The sequence below is a fragment of the Cupressus sempervirens genome, chromosome 9 (assembly GCF_028749045.1).
Source record: "Cupressus sempervirens isolate cs-2001-9-10 chromosome 9, ASM2874904v1, whole genome shotgun sequence".
NCBI lineage: Eukaryota > Viridiplantae > Streptophyta > Pinopsida > Cupressales > Cupressaceae > Cupressus > Cupressus sempervirens.
In genome coordinates, this window is record NC_143126.1 from 55,433,588 (window position 1) to 55,458,225 (window position 24,638).

General features: G+C 33.3%; 1 protein-coding gene across 1 annotated transcript; it reads left to right on the top strand.

Annotated features, from left to right (window-relative positions):
* Positions 1-13,819: 13,819 nt before the first annotated feature.
* PAP28 (purple acid phosphatase 28) lies at positions 13,820-18,941 on the top strand. The gene is made up of 4 exons (XM_089798983.1): positions 13,820-14,320; positions 15,521-15,668; positions 16,903-17,327; positions 18,290-18,941. Exons 1-4 carry the CDS (start codon positions 13,919-13,921, stop codon positions 18,731-18,733), a joined length of 1,419 nt encoding a protein of 472 aa, XP_089655109.1. The 5' UTR covers positions 13,820-13,918; the 3' UTR covers positions 18,734-18,941.
* The last annotated feature ends 5,697 nt before the right edge of the window (positions 18,942-24,638 follow it).

A 24,638-nucleotide genomic window follows, 5' to 3' on the forward strand; every position in this document is an offset into this window, starting at 1 on the left:
TCTTTGGATACTTATTGATTAAGAGGGAGTTCAAATTTATGAAATGATATCATTACATTAATGCTTGAGAGTATATATACCACTTTACACCAATTTCATTACTCTTGTCATGTATTATCTTGTTAGTCTTCCTCACACTAGATTGGATGATCTTTTACATCATGAAAGATTTTGGGTTCAAGCATAAAGTTTCTTTGTGGTAGGGTGGAAATGTAATCTGGCAATATTCTCATTCTTATTGTGTTGAGTGAAACAAGTGTCTAGAGGTCCTATCTAGATGGTCTTCTTTGATAAATTTTGATTTCAATGTATTCAACCCATTGATCTATTATAAATATGTATATATGCATACTTATGTTAGCCTAGTTGAAGGCTCTTGCAGTCTTCTTTATGTAGAATGTGATTCAATTTATCTCTTGTTTGGTCTATTTTTCACTTGTAAAAATTGATGTATTCGATAAGATAGTCAAAATCTTCTAACAAATTTTTAACTATATATACTTGATACCTCCCAAAACACTCTAAATGGTATGACTTGATCCGCTTGTGATAATGTGTTATCTATATTTGTTGGCACCAAAAAAAGTGTTTTGCACCACTCAACCACATCATGAGCATTATTAATGTGATATCCTTTATAGTTGATTTGATACTTTCTTAAAGCACATTTGATACAAGCTCATGCACCATCATGCTCACCCTTTCCATGTCCACTCTCAAAAAAACTCCAAATGTGTGGTATATTAAGGTATCGATGATATCTACATAATGCATAAAATGGTCTAGCTGATTTAAATTGTGTTGCACATCCATCTGACCATACAAAATGTTTTTCTATTTTAATGTTTTTGTTTTTCAAATATTCAAAAAATGTCTTAAAACAATGTTCCACAAAATGTGTGTCATGTTCTTTGTCATCACTAATGTAAAAGTGATACTCTTTTTTAATGACTCGTGCTTGATCTGTACTTTCTACACCATCCAGATCAATTTGTGCATGTCGATAAGACACTTGAATCATAATAGTAACCTACTCTGTATAGTAGTATTCTGCTTGAAGTTGTTTTTGAGATACGAAAAAGTAATTCTCTGCAAAGTCAACAACAAATAGAATTGTTCCGAGTGGGAAAGTTTCTCTTAGAGTTTGAAATTGTTCTGCTTGCCACTTAGCAAAAAATGCATGGTGTATATATGGTTCAATCAATTTACAAAAATTTGACATAAATTCTCCAGCCGATATCTCATCCTCTACATATTCTAACTTGTTGATTCTTTTCCAGCTTTAGTTTCTGACTTTATGTACTTATATCTCTTACATTTTACCATCCTTGTCATATTAGTATCTTCTTCTCTCAAAGGAAATTTAGTCAAGTTACCACATGTTTCACAAGTTCCTCTTATGCAATCTATCTCACCTATTGCACAATCATTTGGTTTGTCACATAAGATTGATGTTATGAATTGACTCAGTCATTTAGGAAAAGTCTTTTGAGAAGTTCCACCACTTTCTTCTATCATCTTTTGAAATCCTTCATAGTACAAATCAAATTCAACATGATATCGACAACATGTTTCAAAAGATTTATTTATCTTCACAAAATAGGGCTTCAATCTTTCAAACATTGTTTGTCCAATCTTTATGTTAGGATGTAAATTACAAAATGAGAGATACAATTCATGTTGAGTGACATCCAACCAATGTTTTGTGTGTTGAATTTATTCCTTAGGCCCAATCCTCTACTTGATGATATCTCTTCTATTTGGTGAAGGATGAGTATTATCAATCCAAAATTGAATAACTAAGTTCTTAACTGTTTCCCCAATCCTGTCAGATCGAGGAGCTCTACACATTAGTGCCCAATTGCCTTCTAATGTACTATCATTCAAATTGTTTCTCCTTTTCAGATAATGTAGTACTGTCTTTGGACTATACTTGAAATGAGATGATAATGAAGAGATCTGTCTATTTTGGGATGTTTTCTTATTTAAAATAGATGTTAGTATAACTCTTCATACAATGGATTTATCTGCAGATCTAGTTTTTTTCCCAATGGAATGTAACCCTTCCTTAACACTTTCAACAATATCTTTTTCTAGTTTAGAAGTCCTCTTTTTTATACTTGTATCTATACCCAATAGTCTCAGTGGCTCTTTCAATTCATCTTTAAGAAGTGAAATTGATAATAGTTGAGTTTTCTCCACTGTTGATAGATTCTCAAATTGTGCAATTATGTCTTTAGACTTTTTATTCAATTTCCTCTTCATAGTATGTGTAGGTTGATTAGCATATTCTCTCAATTTTGCCACATCCATTTCAATTAAATGATCTATGTTTCTATGATTAATTTTTCTCTTCAATCTTTGAGCTAGATTAACATTCTCATTTGTTGTTTGATCTTGGGCTGCACAAGAAAAAATGAAACGAAGTCTTAAGATACAATCTCTCTAAGGGACATATATGTATACATATATACATGTTTAACTTGAGTGAAATATTATGTACTTGATTAAATTATCTAACCTTCAAATGGTCCTTCTTCAATATCCATTGCTTCATCTTCAATTTCCTCATGTCCAACATTTTCATCATCTACTAGAGTTGTACATGCACGATATAAAAAATAAAATCAACTAAGTTTATAAGGGGAAATATCACTCACTAAATTTAAAAATTAAAGATATAAAGCTTGATAGAGACCTAGAAATCTAGAGAGATCTATATTATATACTTGCAAGAGATGCACATGTACCTGTTTGAACTTGGGATGAACCTTCTCCAATGTTGGTAGGTTGTCCTGGTTGACTACGTCCTAAATAAATTCATTTATTTAAATTTAATCATAATCTAATAAACCTTAATGGACTATAAATTATTAACATAATTGAATAAACAAGGTAATTCCTGTGCTAAATAAATTCATAATTTAAATTTATTCATAATGTAATATTTACCCTAAAGACTAAATATGGACATAATTGAATAAACCCTAATGGCCTAAATATGAACATAATTTCAAATAAACTCTTAATATTAAGTTAATAGTAATGCTAATTTAAGATAAATATCATATTCTTAATTGGATTTAAACCCTAATCCTAACTAAATAAACTAATTAAAAATATTGGAAAAAAGAGTGTGCATGTGTACCTGATCTAAGATAGTATCTTGCTAGTGTTTTTCGATGATTTTCATCTTCTTGTTCCTTAGTTCTTTTTCATGCATATTTATTTGCTCTTTTATCTTTATTGCCCATGTCGTAAATTCTTCCTCCAAAATTCAAAAATAGGTTGAAGTTTGTCAAATATTTCTTTCTTCCCAATTCAAAAGCCAATTACTTGATTTCACATAAATGTAAATTGAAAAAAATGAAACTAGTATTTATATTTTTTAAAAAATTCTTTAAAAAAACCTCCTTATTAGCCAACTAGGGGTTGACTAGAGAAACACCCCTAGGGGCGGACTAGGCAAGATCCCACACCATGTTTCCATAGTACTGTGTATGTATATATGTATTCATATATATATATATATATATATATATATATATATATATATATATATATATATATATGTATGTATGTATGTATGTATGTATGTATGTATGTATGTATGTATGTATGTACATGCATACACATGTATACATGTATATACATGATATATGTACATATACATGTATATACATGATATATGTACATATACATGTATATAGATATACATATACATGTGCATGTATATGTACATATGTACATGTATACATGTACATATGTACATATATACATGTGTGAATACATATACATATAGATATATATACATATATACATGTATATATGTATATATAAATGTATGTATGTATGTATATATATACATACATACATATACATATATATGTCTATGTGTATATATACATAGATACATGTATATACATACATACATATACACATATGTGTATATACATGTATATATGTATGTACATATACCTATACACATACATATATATATATGTACATGCATATGTACATATATATATATATATATATATATATATATATATATATATATATATATATATATATATATATACACATACATATGGTATGTATATACATGTATATGTATACATATATATACATGTATATGTACATACATATATATGTATGTATATTTATATGTATATATGTATATGTATGTTACATATGTACATGTATGTATATATACATATACATGTATATATACATACATGTACATATGTATATACATGTATATATATGTATATGTATATACATACATATACATACATGTATATGTATGTATATGTATGTATATACATATACATACATATACATATATACATATACACATATACATTTACATATATATACGTATACATATACATGTATATATGTATGTATATACATGTATATGTACATATATACATATATATTTATATATATGTATATACATATATGTGTATGTATATGTATATAGATACACTGTAGTGCCTACTCCTAGTTTACTTTTCAGTATTATTGTTAAACTCTTTTAGGCCAACTTTATTTTTATGCTAGATGATCAGTGACATTATTTTTCAAATTATTGGATATTGTTTCATACTCAGTTGACTATATGGTGAGATTACTTTGGTAAGTTAGTTATTTCATGTATGCATGATTATACTTTGATGATGATTTACAGTGATTCTAGTTATTTAATGATTTTAGTTTGATGGATTATTTATTTGTGCTTTCTATAGTTACTTACCCCATACTTGCATGTATGGGGTATGCGTATATTTTTTTTATGTTTGATGTTTCTGATGTGGTTAAGGGAGGGAGTTATAGTCACCTGCTAGTTGAGATCTACACAATGTACCACTTCCTGCCATTGTCTATTTAGTTTATAATATATGTGTTTGTACATGTGTGAATTTTATGCAAATTGTAGGTATCAAGTATTGACTTCCTTAAATTGCCAGGGTGAGCATACCCTATCACAATATCTTAATGGTAAGAGAGGGGAGATAACTCTTGAGTTCGAATCATATCCTTAAACCATTTCTCCTAAAAAGTAGGGCAAGTATCTGAGATTTTTACCCTTCCAAATTTGTCATATGACGTAAATTTGTGATTATAACCCTTGAGTTTGATCTTATATGTTGCATTTTATGATGGGTTTTCATAATTCATCTTGTTGGTCTATGTTATTTTTTTGTTAATTAAATCAAATTAAAGGAATAATTAATGATTTAATTTAATGAAAAATTACTAAGATAATTTCAATATTTAATTATATTTAATTAATTGAGAAATTAATTGAATAAAATAATTAAATTCAAAGATAAAATTATAGTTCTAATTTTAGAGCGTAATAATATTAATTTAATTTAATAATAATATATTTAGGAGATCATTTTTAAATAAATGTTAAATATTATTATTTCTTAAGTTAATAAATATTTTTATCAAAAATGTTTCAAAAATTAATTAGAGAAAGAGAAATTAATTTAATAAAGATATTTTAAATTGCAAAGTGTGCATGAATATTTAAAAAGTAATAAAATATTAAAAAGAGTTTGATCAATGAGTTCCCTCCCGTGATTGCACAATCAAAGCCCTAAAACTCTTTATCAAATATCAAGAGCTCATTTCGTAGGGACTAGGTTTTGAAAGGAGTGATTTTCAAAAAGAACGGTTTCAAAGGAAAGATGATTTCTCGTATTCTTTGTGCGGTTGCATATTAGCATTAGATTCAAGTAGAATTTTGTGGTTTATTCACACAGTGATTATGTTCTTCGAAATTCATGTCTTCATCGTGTCTGTTAAATCTGTTTTCCAAGTTTTGTTTAAGATGAATCTTTCATGGTAAATTTTGTTATTATTCGTATCAAAGTTATCTGTATTCAAGAGATGGAATTTTTAGAACCCTCGTTCTATGAATTTTATTTAGTTGGGTATTTTAATCGAAAAGACTTTTGAAAAGTAATTGAAATTTTTAAAATGCAAAATTCATTGATTTATTGGGCTTTCCCTATCAGAGTATTTTGCACTATTTTCTTAATATATATATAAAACAAATTAATGGGGGAGGGTTGTTCTGTTTTGTCAAAATATATATATATATATATATATATATATATATATATATATATATATATATATATATATATATATAATATATATATATATATATATATATATATATATATATATATATATATATATATATATATATATATTTTTTTTTTTTTTTTTTAATTTAATTTAATTTTTTTTGGTTGGGGAAAAAGCCACCAAACCCCCAACCCCACCATAGTCCTTGCTGATGGTAGAGGAACTATCGTAGTAGTCCTACTACGATAGCAGCAAGTACTGCTTACGCAAGACCTGCTGCGACCATAACAGGGCCTACTATGGCTCGACATGGCCACATCTTTTTGTAGGCTGGTGGGTCTTTAAATTCACTAAGTTTATTAATTTTTTTATTAAAATTTTTTATATTATTAAATTTTATATTAATTAAAATTTTAATTTATTTAGATTTTAATTTATTTAGATTTTAATTTAATTAAAGTTTGATTATTAAAAATATTTTTTTAAAAAATTAAACATATTATTTGTTGTTAAGTATGTTATATTTTATTAGCAATATTAAGTCAATTAATTTAATTATTAATTAATTAATTTGTTAATAGGATGTTAAAAAGATAACCTTTTTATGAGATTTACTTTATCTTTTAACAGTGTTAAATAGTTACTAGTTTAATTATTTATTAACTATTATTTTGAATTAATGATCTTTATAGAGATGTCAATTTTCTAAGTTAATGGTAATGATGCATTCATATTTAAATGTGAAAATGGGTTAAGTTATACGGGAAATATAGTAAACTTTATTAGACCAAAAACTTACAATGAAATGGAAACTTGAACCTTACTGTAAACTCAGACTGTGTGTTTTCAAAATCAAAGTTTTCAAAATCAAACAAAACTATGAAACTACACTGTTAAATGTATGTTGTCTTATGTTTTGGGTTCAAGGTGACTTAGAGTGTTGATCAGTTATAGGATGTTTATTGTTAGTGTAGTTTTTTATTTTTCCTATTTTGGTAGGTTTTTCTTACACTTTTAATAATCTCGCTTAAGTTAATAAAGCATGTCTTATTAGGTGAATGGTTATGAGGTGTCACCTTCCTACATGTGAGCATCCATTAGCTATCTTGAGAAGATACTTTGCTATCTTTAGTCCGATAGATGGTTGCTCCTCATTGGTTGGTGTTGCCACCTCCTCCCTCTTCCTAGCCTATATAAGCATGCTACCTAGCTTGTATTTGCATCTCTTATTTTTGCATCTTCTTAATGCTATTTTGCTTTCAGCATTTGCTTTACTCTCTTGGAGACTAACTCTATGATGCTATTTTGATTTTGTATCATTTGAATTCATAGTTTAGATATTTATTCTTTGCACTAGTTTTATGGGTTATTAATCTTATTAGATTCTAACATGGTATCAAAGCTTTTCTATGTGCAAGAGTAGATTTTAGTTTCCTTATTTGAGAGATTCGGGGGGGGGGGGCTAATAAACTTTATTGTAGTTTTTTGAAAAATGAAGTATGCTCTTCTCTTGCATCTTTGGATGATCTTGAGAATAAGAAAAGTTTTGACAAAAACAATTTTTCTCTGGGCTTTCAATCTCAAATCTGACAACCAACTTGCATATTTGGAGTTTTCAATCAATTTTGCAGGTTCCAGCATGCCATTGATGGACTTAGGAAGCCGATCCAACATTTGCATGTCATATTCTGGTTGTTGGGGTCATTTTTAAATTTTTGGAGCCATTTTTTACTGTTAAAGGCGTCTGATTTACACTATAGCAACATCTTCTGTACATCAGCAAGAAAAACGCTTTCTAGGTTTTGTTCGCAGCCTCGAAAAACCATCTGGGTATCTTTTAGATTTTGCATGCAAGCTGTATATTTTACAGAATCAAGCATGAAAGGCTACAGCCATACCCCTCTCCGTTGGCAGTCGCAGATTTGAATGCAGTTTTCAAATGTCTCGTTCTTGCTCATACGGACTCCGATTTTGATGATTCTTATTATGAACTTGGCTATTTTTTTGTGCTTTATCCACTAGTGGAGTTGTTTTTTGATTTTCATGCATGAATTCTTCAAAAATTGCAGATTCTCAGCCGTGACTGTGCACAGTTCTCATTTTGAAAACTTCAGAGGATCATAACTTTCTCATACGACCTTGTATCGAGGTGATTCTTTTTTGAAAGTGCATGATTTTTCGAGTAGATCGTAGTGGTGCTATTTGTTTCCTTGATTATTGTGCCTAAGTTTCACTTTTAGCATATGCTCTTCATGAGGGTTTGTAATGCATTTAAATCAAGACCACTAAGTATTTCTTTCTAGTGGTAGTTGTAAACGCACTAAAATAAAGTGCCAAATCATATTTCTTTGGGGGTGGGGGAGGGGGCGGGGGTTCTTTGATTGAGTAAAAAGGGGGGGACATTGTCATGGCTGGGTTCTCTTCTTTTTAGCATTTCTTTGCATTTCTTCATCATGGATCAAACAAATATGCCCATCCTAACTCCATACAATTACTTTGAGTGGAAATCATGCATGACAATTCACTTAAGGAAAGCTGGATTAAATAGGACAACTATGGGACTTGAAACTGAACTTGCTAAAGATGAAGACAAGCCTAAGTGGTTTAACAAATGTGATGAGGCATATGGAACATTGTGTTTTTCTGTTTCTCCTGACTTGCTATTTCACATTGAGTCTTTGGATACACCAAATGAAGTATGGACAAAGCTAGAAAAACTATTTGGCACACAAGATTCAATGAGGGGTCATATGTTGGAAAATAAATTAATTAGTTTGAGTCTAGGAAATTTTAACACAATTCAAGATTTCTTCACCAAATTGAAATCACTAAGGATGCAATTAAAACAATGTGGAATTGAAAAGAAAGATGAACAACTGATTCTTAGTATTCTCTCTAAGCTAAGTTCAGAATATTCTGTGTTTGTCTCTACCTTCTATGCTACTAAGGGTGCACTTGGTACTCAATTCACCATGCCATCTCTAGATGATTTTGCTATCAATCTCACTCGAGAACAGGACAAGCTAATCTAGATGGGCACTCTTAAGTCCTCTAAGTCACATGCCTTAGCAACCAACCAAGGCACAAAAGAACAAAAAGGACAAAGTAGTAACAACAATAGTAAGGATGAGAAACAAAATAATAGTGAGGGAAAGAAGGATCAGATACCAATTGCTTCAAAAGCAACTATTGATACCTCATCCTCTAAAGGCGATAAGCCTAAGAAAGAAAAGCTTAAATGTGCCTATTGTAAAAGACCCGGTCATGATGAACATAAATGTTTGCAGAAACAACTTGATCACTTGACATACATTCTTGAGAAGAATAATATCAGTGTTCCTGAGTCTATCAAACAAAGTTCTAATGAAGGGTCTAACAAAGAAAAAGAAAATAGCAAGGGGAAAGGAAAGGGCAAGGCTCTTTTTGCAGTTTCTTCCTCACCATCCACTTGGGTTCTTGATTCGGGTACTTCACACCACATGGCTTCATCTAAGGAAGAAATTGCATCCTTGAAGCCATGTACTATGCCTTCTATGTTGATGGGTGATAACACTCTTGTTGAGGTGTGTGGGAGAGGGTCAATTGATGTGGGGGATGACACATTCCATGATGTTCCTTGTGTACCCTCATTGTTAACTAATCTCCTATCGGTATACCAGATCACTCACACAAGTTTAGGCAAGCAGGTTGAGTTCACTCCTAGTTCAATGGAGATATGTGAGTTGCACAATGATTCTACAGTTGCAATTGGGAGAGCAGATCATCAGTCACGACTCTATATGTTTTCTCGCTTTGTTCCTGATCCTCTTTTGACTGTTTTTCTCACTTACTCTAATGATGTGAGCAGATTATGGCATGAGCAGTTTGGCCATCTTAACTTCCACTACTTGCATCAGCTTAACCAGTAAAGCATGGTCACAGGGTTGCCTTCTACTTTGACATTGGAGTCACTTGGAATACATGATAGATCTTCTAATGGGTTAGATTCACTTGAGCAGTCTTCTACCTCCACTTTTGATGCAGAGAGTGATTCGGATGACTCACCTCCTTCCTTTCCTAGTCATTATTTAGAGGTTGATGATTCTCCTCTAGATTCTCCATCTTCTGGTCCACTTTGGGCTAAACAGACCTTGCATTTTGCAGGTGATTGGGTTGGGGATCCATCAGACACCAAGCAGACTCGTTCACAATTCCAGGATGCTCTGCATATCTTCATTGCTACTGCCTCAAATCCACAGTCCTTTCATGAGGCTTCTGGTATTTCTGAGTGGGATACAACTATGCAGGAAGAGTATAGTTCCTTGATGAGGAACCACACTTAGGATCTTGTCCCTTTTCCTAAGGGAAGAAAACTTGTTCGATGTAAGTGGATCTACAGGACAAAATTTGCAAGCTTTGCTGGGGGTGCAAGATGCTTCATCTTTTGGAGGGGCCTCTTCCTCTCACTTGGAGTCCTAATTTTCTTTGGGGAGTCTCTTTTCTCTCTCTTTTGGGGGAATTTTATGTACATGGGTACCTCATTAGGCTTGACTTGTCGGGACCCATTTCTACATCCACCTAAGCTTCGCTTATGGGGGGGTGTTAGTGTAGTTTTTTTTTTTTTCTATTTTGGTAGGTTTTTCCTACACTTTTAATAATCTCGCTTAGGTTAATAAAGCATATCTTATTAGGTGAATGGTTGTGAGGTGTCACCTTCCTACATGTGAGCATCCATTAGCTATCTTGGGAAGATATTTTGCTATCTTTAGTCTGATAGATGGTTGCTCCTCATTGGTTGGTGTTGCCACCTCCTCCCTCTTCCTAGCCTATATAAGCATGCTACCTAGCTTGTATTTGCATCTCTTGTTTTTGCATCCTCTTAATGCTATTTTGCTTCCAGCATTTGCTTTACTCTCTTGGAGACTAACTCTATGATGCTATTTTGATTTTGTATCATTTGCATTCATAGTTTAGATATTTATTCTTTGCACTAGTTTTCTAGGTTACTAATCTTATCAGATTCTAACATTTATTAGAGGCTGGGAAGTATTATTTTGGTGATTGCATATGATGTTAAAATTTGGTTTATGTGTACTTTCTTGAATCAGTCTTGTTAGGATGATCATACTAGTAATGCTTGTATCTTGACCAAGTGATTTTGGTACTTGATAGTTGCTTGTTTAGAGAATTGATGTATGGTTTTTGGTCTTTTGAGATCTTTTTGCTTTGTTGAGCTTAGGGTAGATTATCTGTATGTTAAGTTGGGAAGTGGCTTGCAATGGAAGCCAAGGCCCTAAAGAGGTTGACATGTAATCCATTGTAGGCTATTTAATAAGTGAAAATACTACACTAAATGAGAGTAAAATGAACTAATAAGAGTCTTTGTCTTTCCTCGCACATGCCTCAAGTGCTAGTACAAACTAGGATGGGAGTAGAGAGGATGCTTGGTTGTGACTATGCATCTTTAGTATGCCTTGTCAGTATGAAAGGATACTAGTGCCACATAAAGTCACGAGGGGGCCGGAGGATTAAAAAACTAGCTGAGTAACCTTAGAGTTGGCTTGTGCGATGACACTTGCCCACTAGCATTAGAGATTCCCCACATATCTTTGTTGCCTTTGGGTTTAGATGTCATTTTATCTTGGTACCTTTGAGTTAGATTGCTTTTAGGTTTTTCTTGACTTAGATGTTGGATTTGACTTTTGAGTTTGTTATTCTGCTTGGGACTTGAGAGTATCTCCTTAGCGCAGTAGGAGTGGACCTTTTTGGGTTACCATGAGGTCGAGTGGTAGTACTTTTTTACTTTTACCATTGAGATCTGTCAATTTGATGCTGTGGCTAGAGTTCCTTGATTTGCATTTCCTTTCATTCTATCTTTGTGTACTATGATGGATGGTTATACTTATTGTATCAAGCATTTTAATTTTATGGATCTTAAAGAGACAACGTAATTTATTTTATGATATATATTATTTTAGTCTTGCATACCCTGTGACATGTATAGTGGATAATTATGCATTCTAATTATCATCAAGTGGCATTCGGGATAAATGTATATTATTTAAATAGATTTGAATTTGTAGTTAATCTTTAATGTGGATGTGTTATATATTGGATTTAGTATTATTAAATTTAAATATGATTCAATGTCATGGGATCCTTAAGGAATGTAATCTGTTTATGTGTTACTTATGTATGAATGTACATGTTATTGCTTTCGCTGTTTTATAATTGTTATATATTATTCTTAAATTTTTTTTGGCAAACTTAGTAAAACTTTAGGTTAGTTCTTTTGGATCCCTTAATGGGGCGTTACATACACATACATATACATACATATATACATGTATATATACATACATGTGTACATGTATGTATGTATATATATATATATATATATATATATATATATATATATATATATATATATATATATATATATATATATACATGTATGTATGTATCTATGTATGTATACACACACACACATGTATATGGATATATATGTATATACATATATATGCATAATCTACACACACACACATATATACACATATATACATGTATATACATAATCTACACACAGACACACACACACACACAATGTATATACATATACGTATATATATATTATATATATGTATATGTACATGTATATATACATGATATATACATTACATGTATAGACACACACACATAGGCATGATAGCTTGAATGATATGAAGGGTTGAGGTTTTGACCTTAATGATATACACTAAAAACTGAAAGTAAAAAAAGCAACAAAAACAATGCCATGCACTTATGATTGAAACTTGTGTTTATCTCCCAAGACTAGGGAGTTTTGATGGGGTTCTAGATAGTGCACTTGTGATTGAAATGTATGCCTAGCTCTTGAGATTCAACATTTCTAATAGGGTTGTGGAGATGGTCTTCCAAGTACCTAAACACAATAGCTTAATGAAGCCATTTCATAGTTTTGATGGGGTTCTAGATAGTGTGCTTGTGATTGAAATTTGTGTTTGCCTCTGAAGATTGAGCTTTTCTGATAGGGTTATGAATATAATCTTCTGAGTATCTAACACTATTATTCATCACAAAGGAGGAGAACTTAGGGAAAAACATAAGGGCCCGTTTGGTGAGCGGAATAGGAATACGTATTCCAAAAATTTTGAATTCCTTGTTTGGATGCACCAAAACGGGATTCAAATACGAAGTAAAATAGGAATACGTATTCCAATTTTGGTCCAAAAATGGGGTTTTGCAATTCCACCCAAATAGGTGTTATTGGAATACGTATTCCTATTCCATTTTTTTTAATTTTAAAAAACATAAATTTTCGGGTCCACGAATTCCCATCAAATATTGGCTGAACCAAACGGAAAATAGGACTACGTTCTATTCCAGAATACGTATTCCTATTCCACTCACCAAACGAGCCCTAAAAGATAATGTATGAAATATGAACACACGATAATAAATAAATTACTAATAAATGATAAAAATGTGAGAATATATCTTAGAAAAAGAGAAAAAGAACAAATTGCAAACCAAAGCTAACATTATATAAATATAACACTTACGCAATTGTATCATGAAGCTCCATCAAAATTGGCTCTAAGAATATACATTTGATTAATATGCAAGTTTCGCCCTTAGCAAACATTCATCCTCAAAAAAAAAAGACATTTATTCCTCTCTTATTTATGATTTTGATGTGCTACGCGTACATAGCAATTTAGCTTATTTTCTCTCGACTTGTGGGTTAAGTTAAAAGAGATATATTATTTAAATACTAAAAATTGAAAGTCCAATTTAATATTTGATTAAAAAAATGATCCTAACAGATTACGAGATCCCAGCTACTCCTCTCTACCCAGTCACCAAAACCCAACTACCGATCCAGAAAACTCCATTTTCTGGAAATACGACCATAACAGCTGATCTTCCTCATGAATTCCATGTATATTCATCTCTAAATGTCGTATCACTTTGTGTTTATGATAGATCAAACATGGGTTTTCCCATTTTGAATAGATCAAGGCCTAAGAAATGGGAGGTCGACTACGAGTCAATAGGATACCTGCTACTCTATTTAATGCTTCTAACATTGGCTGTCTTTTATCTGCAACACGTCTTTGGAAGACTGATTATTGGGTATCATAAGCCAGCTCCAAAAAAATGGCCTATTCTGCCACTCCGTTTCAACCAGAATGGCCAGTTCAAAATTCTACAGGTACGTTGGTTGTTTTCTTGAATACCCAATGAATTTTCAACTGCAAAGGAAAATAAAGGAAAATAAATGGTAATCCTTCTTTAGCTTATACCATTTTGCAATGAGATAGCTTTGAGCTTGGGTTATGCTCTTACAGTCTACCCCAAGATCATTTTAACTAAAAGAAGGGTATAAATTTTATTGAATACCAAAGAAAACAGAACAACAGAAGAAACAAAGAGAACTACAGAGATTTATCCTGGTCCACAAGTTGATCCAACATCTGAGATAATTTCTAATTTCAACCAGTTACCATATCAAGGAGTACACGCCATTTAGAATTTCATTCCAGTATTATGTTCTTGATTCTTTTGTGTTTTCCAAACAAAAATTCTCACAAGAGCAGTACAAATTTATTAAATAGAAAATAGAAAAACAAAGCAAGAATGACCAATGGACCAACAAGAACAATCATACCACATTTCTATCCTCCACAACTAATTGCTCTGAGGTAAAACCAAAGGCAAACAGCCCCTATCCACAACATTCCGAACTTTATTCATTTTGGCCAAGCAATCCACTACTCTATTCCACTCTCTAGAATTGTAAGAAAAGTTAATAGATTCTTAAGACCAACTCAAAATTAAAACCTATCTAATAACCATGGCTAAATGCTGATTAGCGTCATTACTTGCTTCTCATTCATCATATTCCCCACCATTTGGTAACCAGATTTATAAATCAGTTAAACCCTTTTTGTAACCAACAGAAAAACCCCTCTCCATGGCATTTAAGATGGCAAAAGACCTTCCATGAAGTTATTCATTCGAAGTGCTTTATAAATGGAGAAGAAAAATTTAAAGATCACCAGAACTATTTCTACGAATCCCATCTACACTAGCATCACTAAGATTCCCCCTGGAAGAGCCATTAGTATTTATCTTCGGAACTTCGTTAGGAGGAATTAGCCATCAGTCCACACGGTTAATCTTCTTCATAGCCTGTCTAGCCTTTCTACGTCTTGCACCAGTAGTGGCAGCAGTCTCCTGAGTAGAAAAGCTCACCCTTATTCAAATTCTCCTGAGTAGATAATCTGACTCTTTATTCAAATAACTGATTGCCGATTCTTGATACATGGTACAACCTCAAAATATCTCGTATTATTTAAGTGTTTGATTGGAGGGCTGGTCATTATATTGATTTTTGTATTGAGGTATGTAGGTAGCTGATATGCATTATGCAAATGGAGCAGTCACCAGCTGTGAAGATGTTCTTCCTTCTCAGTTCCATTCTTGTTCAGACCTTAACACTTCTGCATTTCTCAATCGGATGATCCGATCCGAGAAACCTGACTTCATTGTATTTACAGGTACAGGTTTACTCTCTTGTCCATCCTTTTTAGTTCTAGATTATTGTTTCTTATAAGAAATGTTTTGCAATAATGAATAAGAAAAATACCCCAAAAACAATCCTAAGCCATTGATGAGAGGACATCTTTATAACGAATCAGGAGTATCATTTTCAATGTAGCATCTAGAGTGCTCTATCATTGTGCTGTGTAGCCCTGCTCCAAGAAACACTTCATTTCTTGGGCTCCTAAGAAACACTTAATTTCTTGGGCTCCTAGTTTAGCCCTGTTAAATCAGGAGTATTATTGATAAGTAGGAGATATTTTCCACAGTAAGTCAAATTGTGATATTGCTATCAGGATTTAGCTGTGTGATTTTTGAGTCAAACTCATTGACTCATATTCCACGAATAGTGGTTCAACGAATCCATCTCTCATGAGAATGAATGGAACACTTAGCACTCATTGGATCTAGCCTCTAGATGGTGCTCACAGAGGTGTAGCACCGGGACTTCCCGGGGGTCACCCATCCCAGTACTACTCCAGCTTGAGCGTGCTTAGTTACTTAATTATGGAGTTTCCTCCATGATTAAACCCACTCTGCTTGCAACCCCATTTGCAAAACCTTCAACCAAGTATTATTTTCAACGTAGCATCTAGAATGCTCTATCATTGTGCTGCGCAGTATGGAGCGTGATTGCTTTAATACTGCTCCAAGAAACACTTCATTTTTTGGGTTCGTAGTTTAACCCTGTTACTATGTTATTTTCCATGGCCCGACCAGGACTTGAACATAGGACCTCCCTTTAACATGCTTGGGTACTCCATTACTGAGCAACCATCCTCTTTGTAGTCAGGTATAATAAAATGAAACCATAGAGTGCTGCTGAATGGAGTGGCTTAACATTTGTGCTTTCCTCCACAGGAAAAATACATAAATTGAAAAGTCCTAGTAAACCTCTTTTGGCATTAACAAATCAACTAATTTAGAAAGTCAGACTGTAGAGGATACAAGTCATAACTGACGAGATGTTATTGTTAGATGGGTTTATGGTCGTTGTTCTTCTTGGTTTCCATTGCTGTGCATTAATTGCTGTATCAGCAATAGCATAGGTAGCGTATTATCCTGCAATTTCTGTTTTTTAAGTTCTTTCTACTTTATTATTGAAAAGAAAATGAGCCCCTAAAATTCTTAGTTGTACAGTAAAAATTATGGTGGAGTTGAATTTAAATAGTATAAAAGATACTTGATCAGGGGACAACATCTACGGACCAGATTCTGCTGATGCTGCAGATTCTATGGACGCTGCATTTGCTCCTGCAGTAAAATCCAAGATTGCCTGGGCAGCAGTGTTGGGTAATCATGACCAGGAATCTACTATGACCCGTGAAGAATTAATGTCATATATATCCGTCATGGATTATTCTGTTTCGCAGGTTAATCCTCTTCGGAACAATCGTAACACAAGTCAGAGGCAAAGCTATGTCCAAATTGATGGTTTTGGGAACTATAATATAGAAGTAAAGGGAGCTGTTGGGTCAAATTTTGAGAATGTGAGTATTTTCAATCTCTTCTTTTTGGATAGTGGCGACCGATCAGTTGTTCCTGGAATTCCTGGCTACGGGTGGATTAAGGAAAGCCAGCTAGCCTGGCTCCAAAATGTTTCTGCAGTGATACAGGTAGACTGGTAGAAAATGCAGGACATATTTCTAAACCTATTGCATAATATTTTCTGTATATAGTAGATAGGGCATCCATTAGTGAACATCATTTCTACTTGTGATATTGCTAATAGGATTTAACTGTGTGGTTTTTGAGTCACTCATTAATCCATATTTCATGAGCAGTAATTTGCACAATCCATCCGCCATGAGAATAAATAGAACACTTAACACTCATTGGATCTAGGTGATGCTCACAGAGGTGAAGCACCATGACTTCTTGGAGGTAACCCATACCAGTACTACTCCAGCTTGAGCGCACTTAACTACAGAGTTTCCTCCATGGTTAAACCCACTCCGCTTGCAACCCCATTTTGCAAAACCTTCACCAAGTGTTATGCCTTAAGAACCATTCATTAGAAAGTATTTTAAGCTCATCAATTGATAGTAGGAGATATTTTCCACAACAAGTCAAATTGTGATATTGCTATCAGAATTTAACTGTTGCAAGCAGGGCGGGTTTAACCATGGAGGAAAATCTATAGTTAAGCACATTCAAGCTGGAGTAGTACTGGGATGGGTGACCTCCCGGGAATTTCTGGTGCTTCACCTTTGTGAGCATCACCTAGATCCAATGAGTGCTAACTGTTCCATTTATTCTCACGAGGGATGGCTTCGTGTGAGTCACTACTCATGAAATATAGGTCAATGAGTTTGACTCAAAAACTACACAGTTAAATCCTGATAGCAGTATCACAATTTGACTTGCTGTGGAAAATGTCTCTTACTTATTATCTCTACTTGTGTGTTGCTGCCTTGCCAACTAAATTTGTGAGCTTCTTCTTTTGATGCGAACAATTTTTATGTTCTCTACTGCATTATTTTGGCTATAACCTTAGCTGACTCTTGAAACAAATTTTATATTTTTGACATGATGGTTGTCAAAGGATGGTATAATAATGTAATTTGGATGTTGACAGGATACAAGTAGAATGGAACCAGAAATACAGAGCAATTTGGCTCCAGCACTTGCCTTTTTCCACATTCCACTCCCTGAGGTAGGATACTTTAGAGCCTCAGAAATTGTGGGTGTGAAGCAGGAACAAGTGGGTTGTGCCTCCGTGAACTCAGGTGTCCTGAACACTTTTGTCCGTACTGGTGATGTTAAAGCAGCCTTTGTGGGTCATGATCACGTTAATGACTTTTGTGGGAAAATGAAAGGAGTTTGGTTGTGTTATGGAGGTGGATTTGGGTATCATGCCTATGGAAAAGCAGGATGGTCAAGACGAGCAAGAGTGATCATGGCTACTCTAGAAAAAGGTCAAAAGATGTGGCAAGGTGTCACAGATATAAGAACTTGGAAGCGCTTGGATGATGAGGAGTTAACTAAAATTCATGAACAGTTACTATGGAGCAAACAGTAACTGAAGGCCTAATGCTTTTCATTTCAAGACCTGTTTCAAAATTGGTGTTCCTCTGAACAGTGCAACAGTTTGGAATGATCTAATTCTCAGGTTCAAGTTGATAGGTAACTTCTTTTGTTTGATTTAGTTCACATTAATAAGGATATTTGAGAGCTACTGAACATTTGTTCTTGGAGAGGAGTCTATCTACGATGCCCAGATTTTCATATGGTCTTAACTAGTTATATTTCCTGTATATATTCCATTCAGTCTTTTAAAACTGATAGGAAGATATCAAGCTTCAAATAGGTTCCACAAGCTATTCATTTAAAAGGTCAAGCCTTGAATCAAGTAACTTGCAACAGTTAATTCTGTTCTTTTTTTTTGCAAAAGATATTATAAAAGAGAATGTTTGTTGATCTTGAGAACTGTAGGAGAGTTTTGGCAAATATTCAACCAAAATTTGGCAAAACCTCAGCAGCTTAGAAAGACCATTAGTTGAACCTAAAGCTGAAAAAACTCATTTAACAAAAAAAACTGTCTAACAATTCTCATTCAGATTGCTTTTCCTGCAAAAATTCACCCAACAAAAAAATAGACATTACCTGGCAACTCAGAGATTGCTTGCAGAGTTTGCAAACAAAAAAATAGACAGTACCTGGCATATCAGAGAGTGCTTGCAGAGTTTGCAAACTGTGTATAAAAGTATTAAATGTTAGAGCTGCTGCTCATTTGGACCAGCTGGGACTTGAACCTAGAAACTTCCATTTGCTGCTGTAGCAGTCTATCAACTGAGCTACTGGCACCTCTCCACCAGCCCATAAACTATGTATAAAAGTAGATTCTGCAAACTGTGTATAAAAGTATTAAATGTTAGAGCTGCTGCTCATTTGGACCAGCTGGGAGTCAAACCTAGAACCTTCCATTTGCTGCTGTAGCAGTCGATCAACTGAGCTGCTTTCAATTGAGCTACTGGCACCTCTCCACCAGCCCATAAACTATGTATAAAAGTATCAAATGTTAGAGCTGCTGCTCATTTGGACCAGCTGGGACTCGAACCTAGGACCTTCCATTTGCTGCTGTAGCAGTCGATCAACTGAGCTACTGGCACCTCTCCACCAGGCCATAAACTATGTATAAAAGTATCAAATGTTAGAGCTGCTGCTCATTTGGACCAGCTGGGACTCGAACCTAGGACCTTCCATTTGCTGCTGCTGCTGTAGCAGTCTATCAACTGAGCTACTGGCTCCTCTCCACCAGCTGATCTTCGCTCCAACCCCTCTTAAGCTACATTGCTGGTGCGTGGGGCTCCTAGCCTGGCCTTAATACCACTTGTTAGAACTGCTGCTCATTTGGACTAGCCAGGAGTTGAACCTAAGACCTTCCATTTGCTTCTGAAGTGCTCTACCGAGCTACTGACCCCTCTTGGCCAGGCTATCTTTGGTCCAGGTTGAATCAAGATCACCGCGGTGATCTTGATCTCTTGGTATAATGCATATATGCCATGAGATAGAGATCACAATAGTTGGAAAGCTAAAATCTCACTCAATGTTGAGAGAACTAGCATAATGGTGATTCTGAAACAACTGTCCAGCTTTAATAAAATTAAGAATATGGTTTGGTTCTATGTCCTTTCATAGGATCATTATATGAATTTGAGTTAATTGAGTTTCATTTCTATTTAGGACTAATTGGACGGCTTAAGCATCACACACTGAGGCTTGATTCCTATACTAAAAGTGTTAAATAATCAAAGTTGGCTTTCTTTTTTCTTTAATGTATAATATTTAAGGGTGGTCAGGATACAAGTTACTTATTAATTGTTACTATATATATTAAATGACACTAGTTAACTCTTTTAATTGTTGATCACTATGTGTATGAGAAGATCTATATCAATCTATTTAGATTCCCCTTGTCCATTATCTCATTTTAAGAGTCCATAAAGGTCCTTTATAGAACCCTCTTTAGCCATTGAAACAACATAAATGTGAAACTTCATAAAACTCTATCAAAGCCTAACAAAATGACGATTTAGGTTAAGGTTATCGGTAACTTACAAACTTTCTCTTATTTCTTTAACTTATCATGGTTTCTAGTCTTCTATAGCATTTGCTTTTTGTTGCATCTGTACAATCATTATTTCATTCTCCTATTCCCCATACACACTATAACATTTTTTTATTTCAAACATCTATAGATGTAATCATTAATCATTATTATTTTCTATGTTTTTCTCAAACTCTTCAAGTTAGGATCAAACTAACATTTCCTCCTTACAAGAAACATCTCCTTACTATGACTATTGTCATCAATAGTAGTGGCAATTTTTCTATGGTTTGCATGAAACTATTTCAAAGCATTCTACTTCTATGTTTTCCTAAAGTTGTAGGAATCATGTAGGGCCCTCTACTATTAACCACAATGTATAGGATGAACTTATTAACATCACAGTAGTCTTGATATAATCCTCTCATATTATGTTAGACCTCGCTATCTTATGTCTACTATAAAAACTTTTTACAATTAAATCAAATTTCATGTAGATTCAAATTGAATTCATGTTTTTAATATGGATGAAAAAACTCAATAAATTGTAAAGAAAAGAAAAGAATAATCATACTCATAAATTTGAGAATAGAATTGTATCCTTATTGTTGCTACAAAAAATGGATTACAAAGATTTATTGTTATCCCCAACTAATAATGTGACTATTGTATGTAAAAGAGTCATATCAATTGTTAAGTTGTCATTGATGCCAAGCCTTAGTTGGTTAGATGATATGATAATTCAGTAGAGTACCATATCATTTAATCGATGAAGATGATTTGAAGAAAGATCGATCTTGATAGAGTTGATAAGTATTGGTATTCATTGGGTACTTGGGTGAATTTGACTATGACCAGTATAATGTTGGTTTGATTGTTTTGCAATCATGTTATGTTATGATTAAAATCATAATTGGCGAGTTGGTGAAAAAAGAGAAATCATGACTGGTGAGTTGGTGAAAGAAGAGATACAGTATCAATCGAGTGATTACAATTGTCATTGAGTGTCTGGTAAAGAAAAGTTAAAGTTTAGTGCAAACTGAGTGATGTATTGTCGAGTGAAGTTGCAATGTTCACTGAGTGAAGAACAAAAGAAAAGATTAATTTGAGGTTGACAAATGATGAAAATTGAGAATGTTATAGAAGTGTAAAGGATAATGACGAAGTTTGTTATGAGATCAATGAGGGGATAATTCAAAGATGATCGTATGGAGAAGATTTTTTATTTTCACAATGAGCAAAAACTTTGAGGTGAACTAGTATTGACCGAATGACTAGATGCAATGAATCCGAGATTTACAATTGTAATTAAGCAACATAATTTGGAAGGCAGAAGTTAACAATTTAAGGAGATGATTGAGACCATTTTTTGTTTCTAATTGTTTGCTTATATTGCTAATAAAGTGTGAACTACTGAAGGAGAAAGAAGAATGAGGTGAACTGAGTAGAACAAAGGAAGTAAGATCAAGCAGAGGAAGTGCAAGGTGAAAGAGAAAGAGTGTGAATTAGTTAGGAATAGATCATAAAGTAGAAACTAAGTAGAACAGAGATGTGAACAAGCAAGGTAGTGCTAAACCTAGCAGATCATTTCACTGTTACTTGCTTACCATTGTAGTAGATAAAATAGCTTAACTGAGTGGACCTAGGATATCCTATATGGTAACACTAATTAGTGATGTTTGTAATTCCTTTAGAGAAGATCACTATTTAGTAATGATAAGGATGATAAGGTCTACATGATCTTTGATTAAAATCCTCTAACCAAGTCACACTATAAATGCACATGTAAACCTTTAACAAGATTGGCTCCTATCATAGTTCACTTTAGAAGAGTGAATTTGTTTTGGTTGCTAGTTTCTAAGTTGTTTTACCCTTTACAACGTTTCCACGTTAAATATTTGTCTCAAAATGTGTGAATGCTTATGAGTTGGAAGTTGATTTTCATGTTATTTATTTACATTTGCAACTCTATATAAGCTACAATAATATTCCGATACTTAACAAAGTAAAAAACAATGAGATAATGGTTTGAAATAAAGTTAACATAAGTTTGATTTGAGATGTTGAATATGGTTATTGAGTTATTGATGTGAAAGTTTATGAAATTTGAATTGGTGTTTGAAAGGCTTGTAAGATAACTGGATATAACTCATTCACCCCCTAGTTATCTAACTGTTGTATCTAAAAAATAATTACAACTTTAAAAGAAAAAGATACATATGTACCTAGACATCTTTATGTTGAGATTATGTGTGTTGTACACATTTCTTAATATTGTTTTATTTTATTATGTAATGTTGCACCTAGGATCACCTAGATGAGTGTGTATCATGTAGAGATTCTCATAGGATATACTTGATGAGGTGCATTGTAACGTTGTAATAATATTTGATGTAATTATTTAATATTGGAGAAAAATATTAAATGTAGATCAACAGGGGTTCGACAACACATGTTTTATGTAATGCACTTGGTGGTTTTGTGGGAGCTTGGTACTATATAAGCAATCACAAGGGTGTTGTAGAGGAAAGGCAAAAGGGAAGAAAAGAAAGTCTAGCAAGACAAGGCTTGATCGGCTATTTTTTTGCTACCAAACCCTTATTAACTAAGGGGGCATTTGTGAAGGTTGGAAGCATGACATGGGATGTGTCGGTTCATGTTTGTTCACATGGATTGTTTGGTTGTGGCTATGACTTTGAAGGCTTCCATGGTTGTATTGCAATGATTTTTTTGCTAAATACTACATAGTGATGAATGTTTTTGGAGGGTTGGTTTTTGCCTCAATGAGAGTTTCTTAGAGTATATCTTGTGTCACATTTTTGTGGGTATGTTGTCTATTCTTTTGCATATGGATTTTAAGTGCTTATTTGTTTCAGAGCTGTTATGGGTTATGTGGAAACAATAATATTTTTTTGGTTGCAAGTCCTATTACAAGTGGTATCAGAGCTATGGTTTTGTTGTTGCAACGCTAAATTAAATCCATGAGAATGCATGAAAGGATGAAATAAAGGCCCAAAATGTATATATATATATATATATATATATATAGTAGATCTAAGGGTTTTTCACTTGCTATTATAATGGGATGTTGGCATATTTTGAGTATGTGAAATTTTTGGTTAGCAAAGTTTTTTATACATTTCATTTAAATGAGGATTTTAGGGGGGGGCGTGCAGAATTGACCTCCTAGTAAAAAAAACCTCACCATTGGATCTAGGTTGAATCCTATAAGAAGTTGTTAAGAAGGCAAGAAAGGTTGAGTCTAATAATAGGGAAAGACCCAAAAACAACACTTCTAGAATATTCCAACAAAGTGAAGGTGCAAGGAAGGATAACCAAAATAAAGAATGTTATTTGTGCAAAAAGCCATGGAATACTAGACATAGATGTCAATAGTGGGAAGATTTAATCCAAAAGAATTTATGTTTCAAATATAGAGAACCTTGGAAACATGATCACTGATGTAAAAGAGGACAAGTAAACCAAATTGAAGAGACAAGCAAAAAGGCAAAAGTTGGTGAGTTGGAGCAAGGGACCTTAGCATTTATCTCTCAAAATGAAAATAAGCCCTTTCGAATTTAAGGCACACTTAAAGGACATGAGGTAATTGCTTTAGTGGATACATGAGCTTCTCATTATTTCATTAGGAAGAACTTGGTAGTAAAGAGGAGGTTGAAAACCCAAGATTATGAAGGCTTTAGAGTAGTGTTGGCCAATGGATCCATAGATTGTTGTACAAAAATTGCTAGAGAAGAAAATATTACCACTGATGGACATATAATTAAAACAAATTTAGAAAACATAGAAAATGATACCATCCTAGGGATGTCATGGATCAATTCTCTAGGGTGTTTTTATCATGGATGGTCCAAATCTT

Excerpts from the sequence above, each read along its gene's own strand:
- PAP28 (XM_089798983.1), top strand. The coding sequence starts at position 13,919 with ATGATCCTAACAGATTACGAGATCCCAGCTACTCCTCTCTACCCAGTC. Across the intron at positions 14,321-15,520 it reads GCCAGTTCAAAATTCTACAG|GTAGCTGATATGCATTATGC; the intron begins GTACGTTGGTTG and ends TGAGGTATGTAG. Across the intron at positions 17,328-18,289 it reads ATGTTTCTGCAGTGATACAG|GATACAAGTAGAATGGAACC; the intron begins GTAGACTGGTAG and ends GGATGTTGACAG.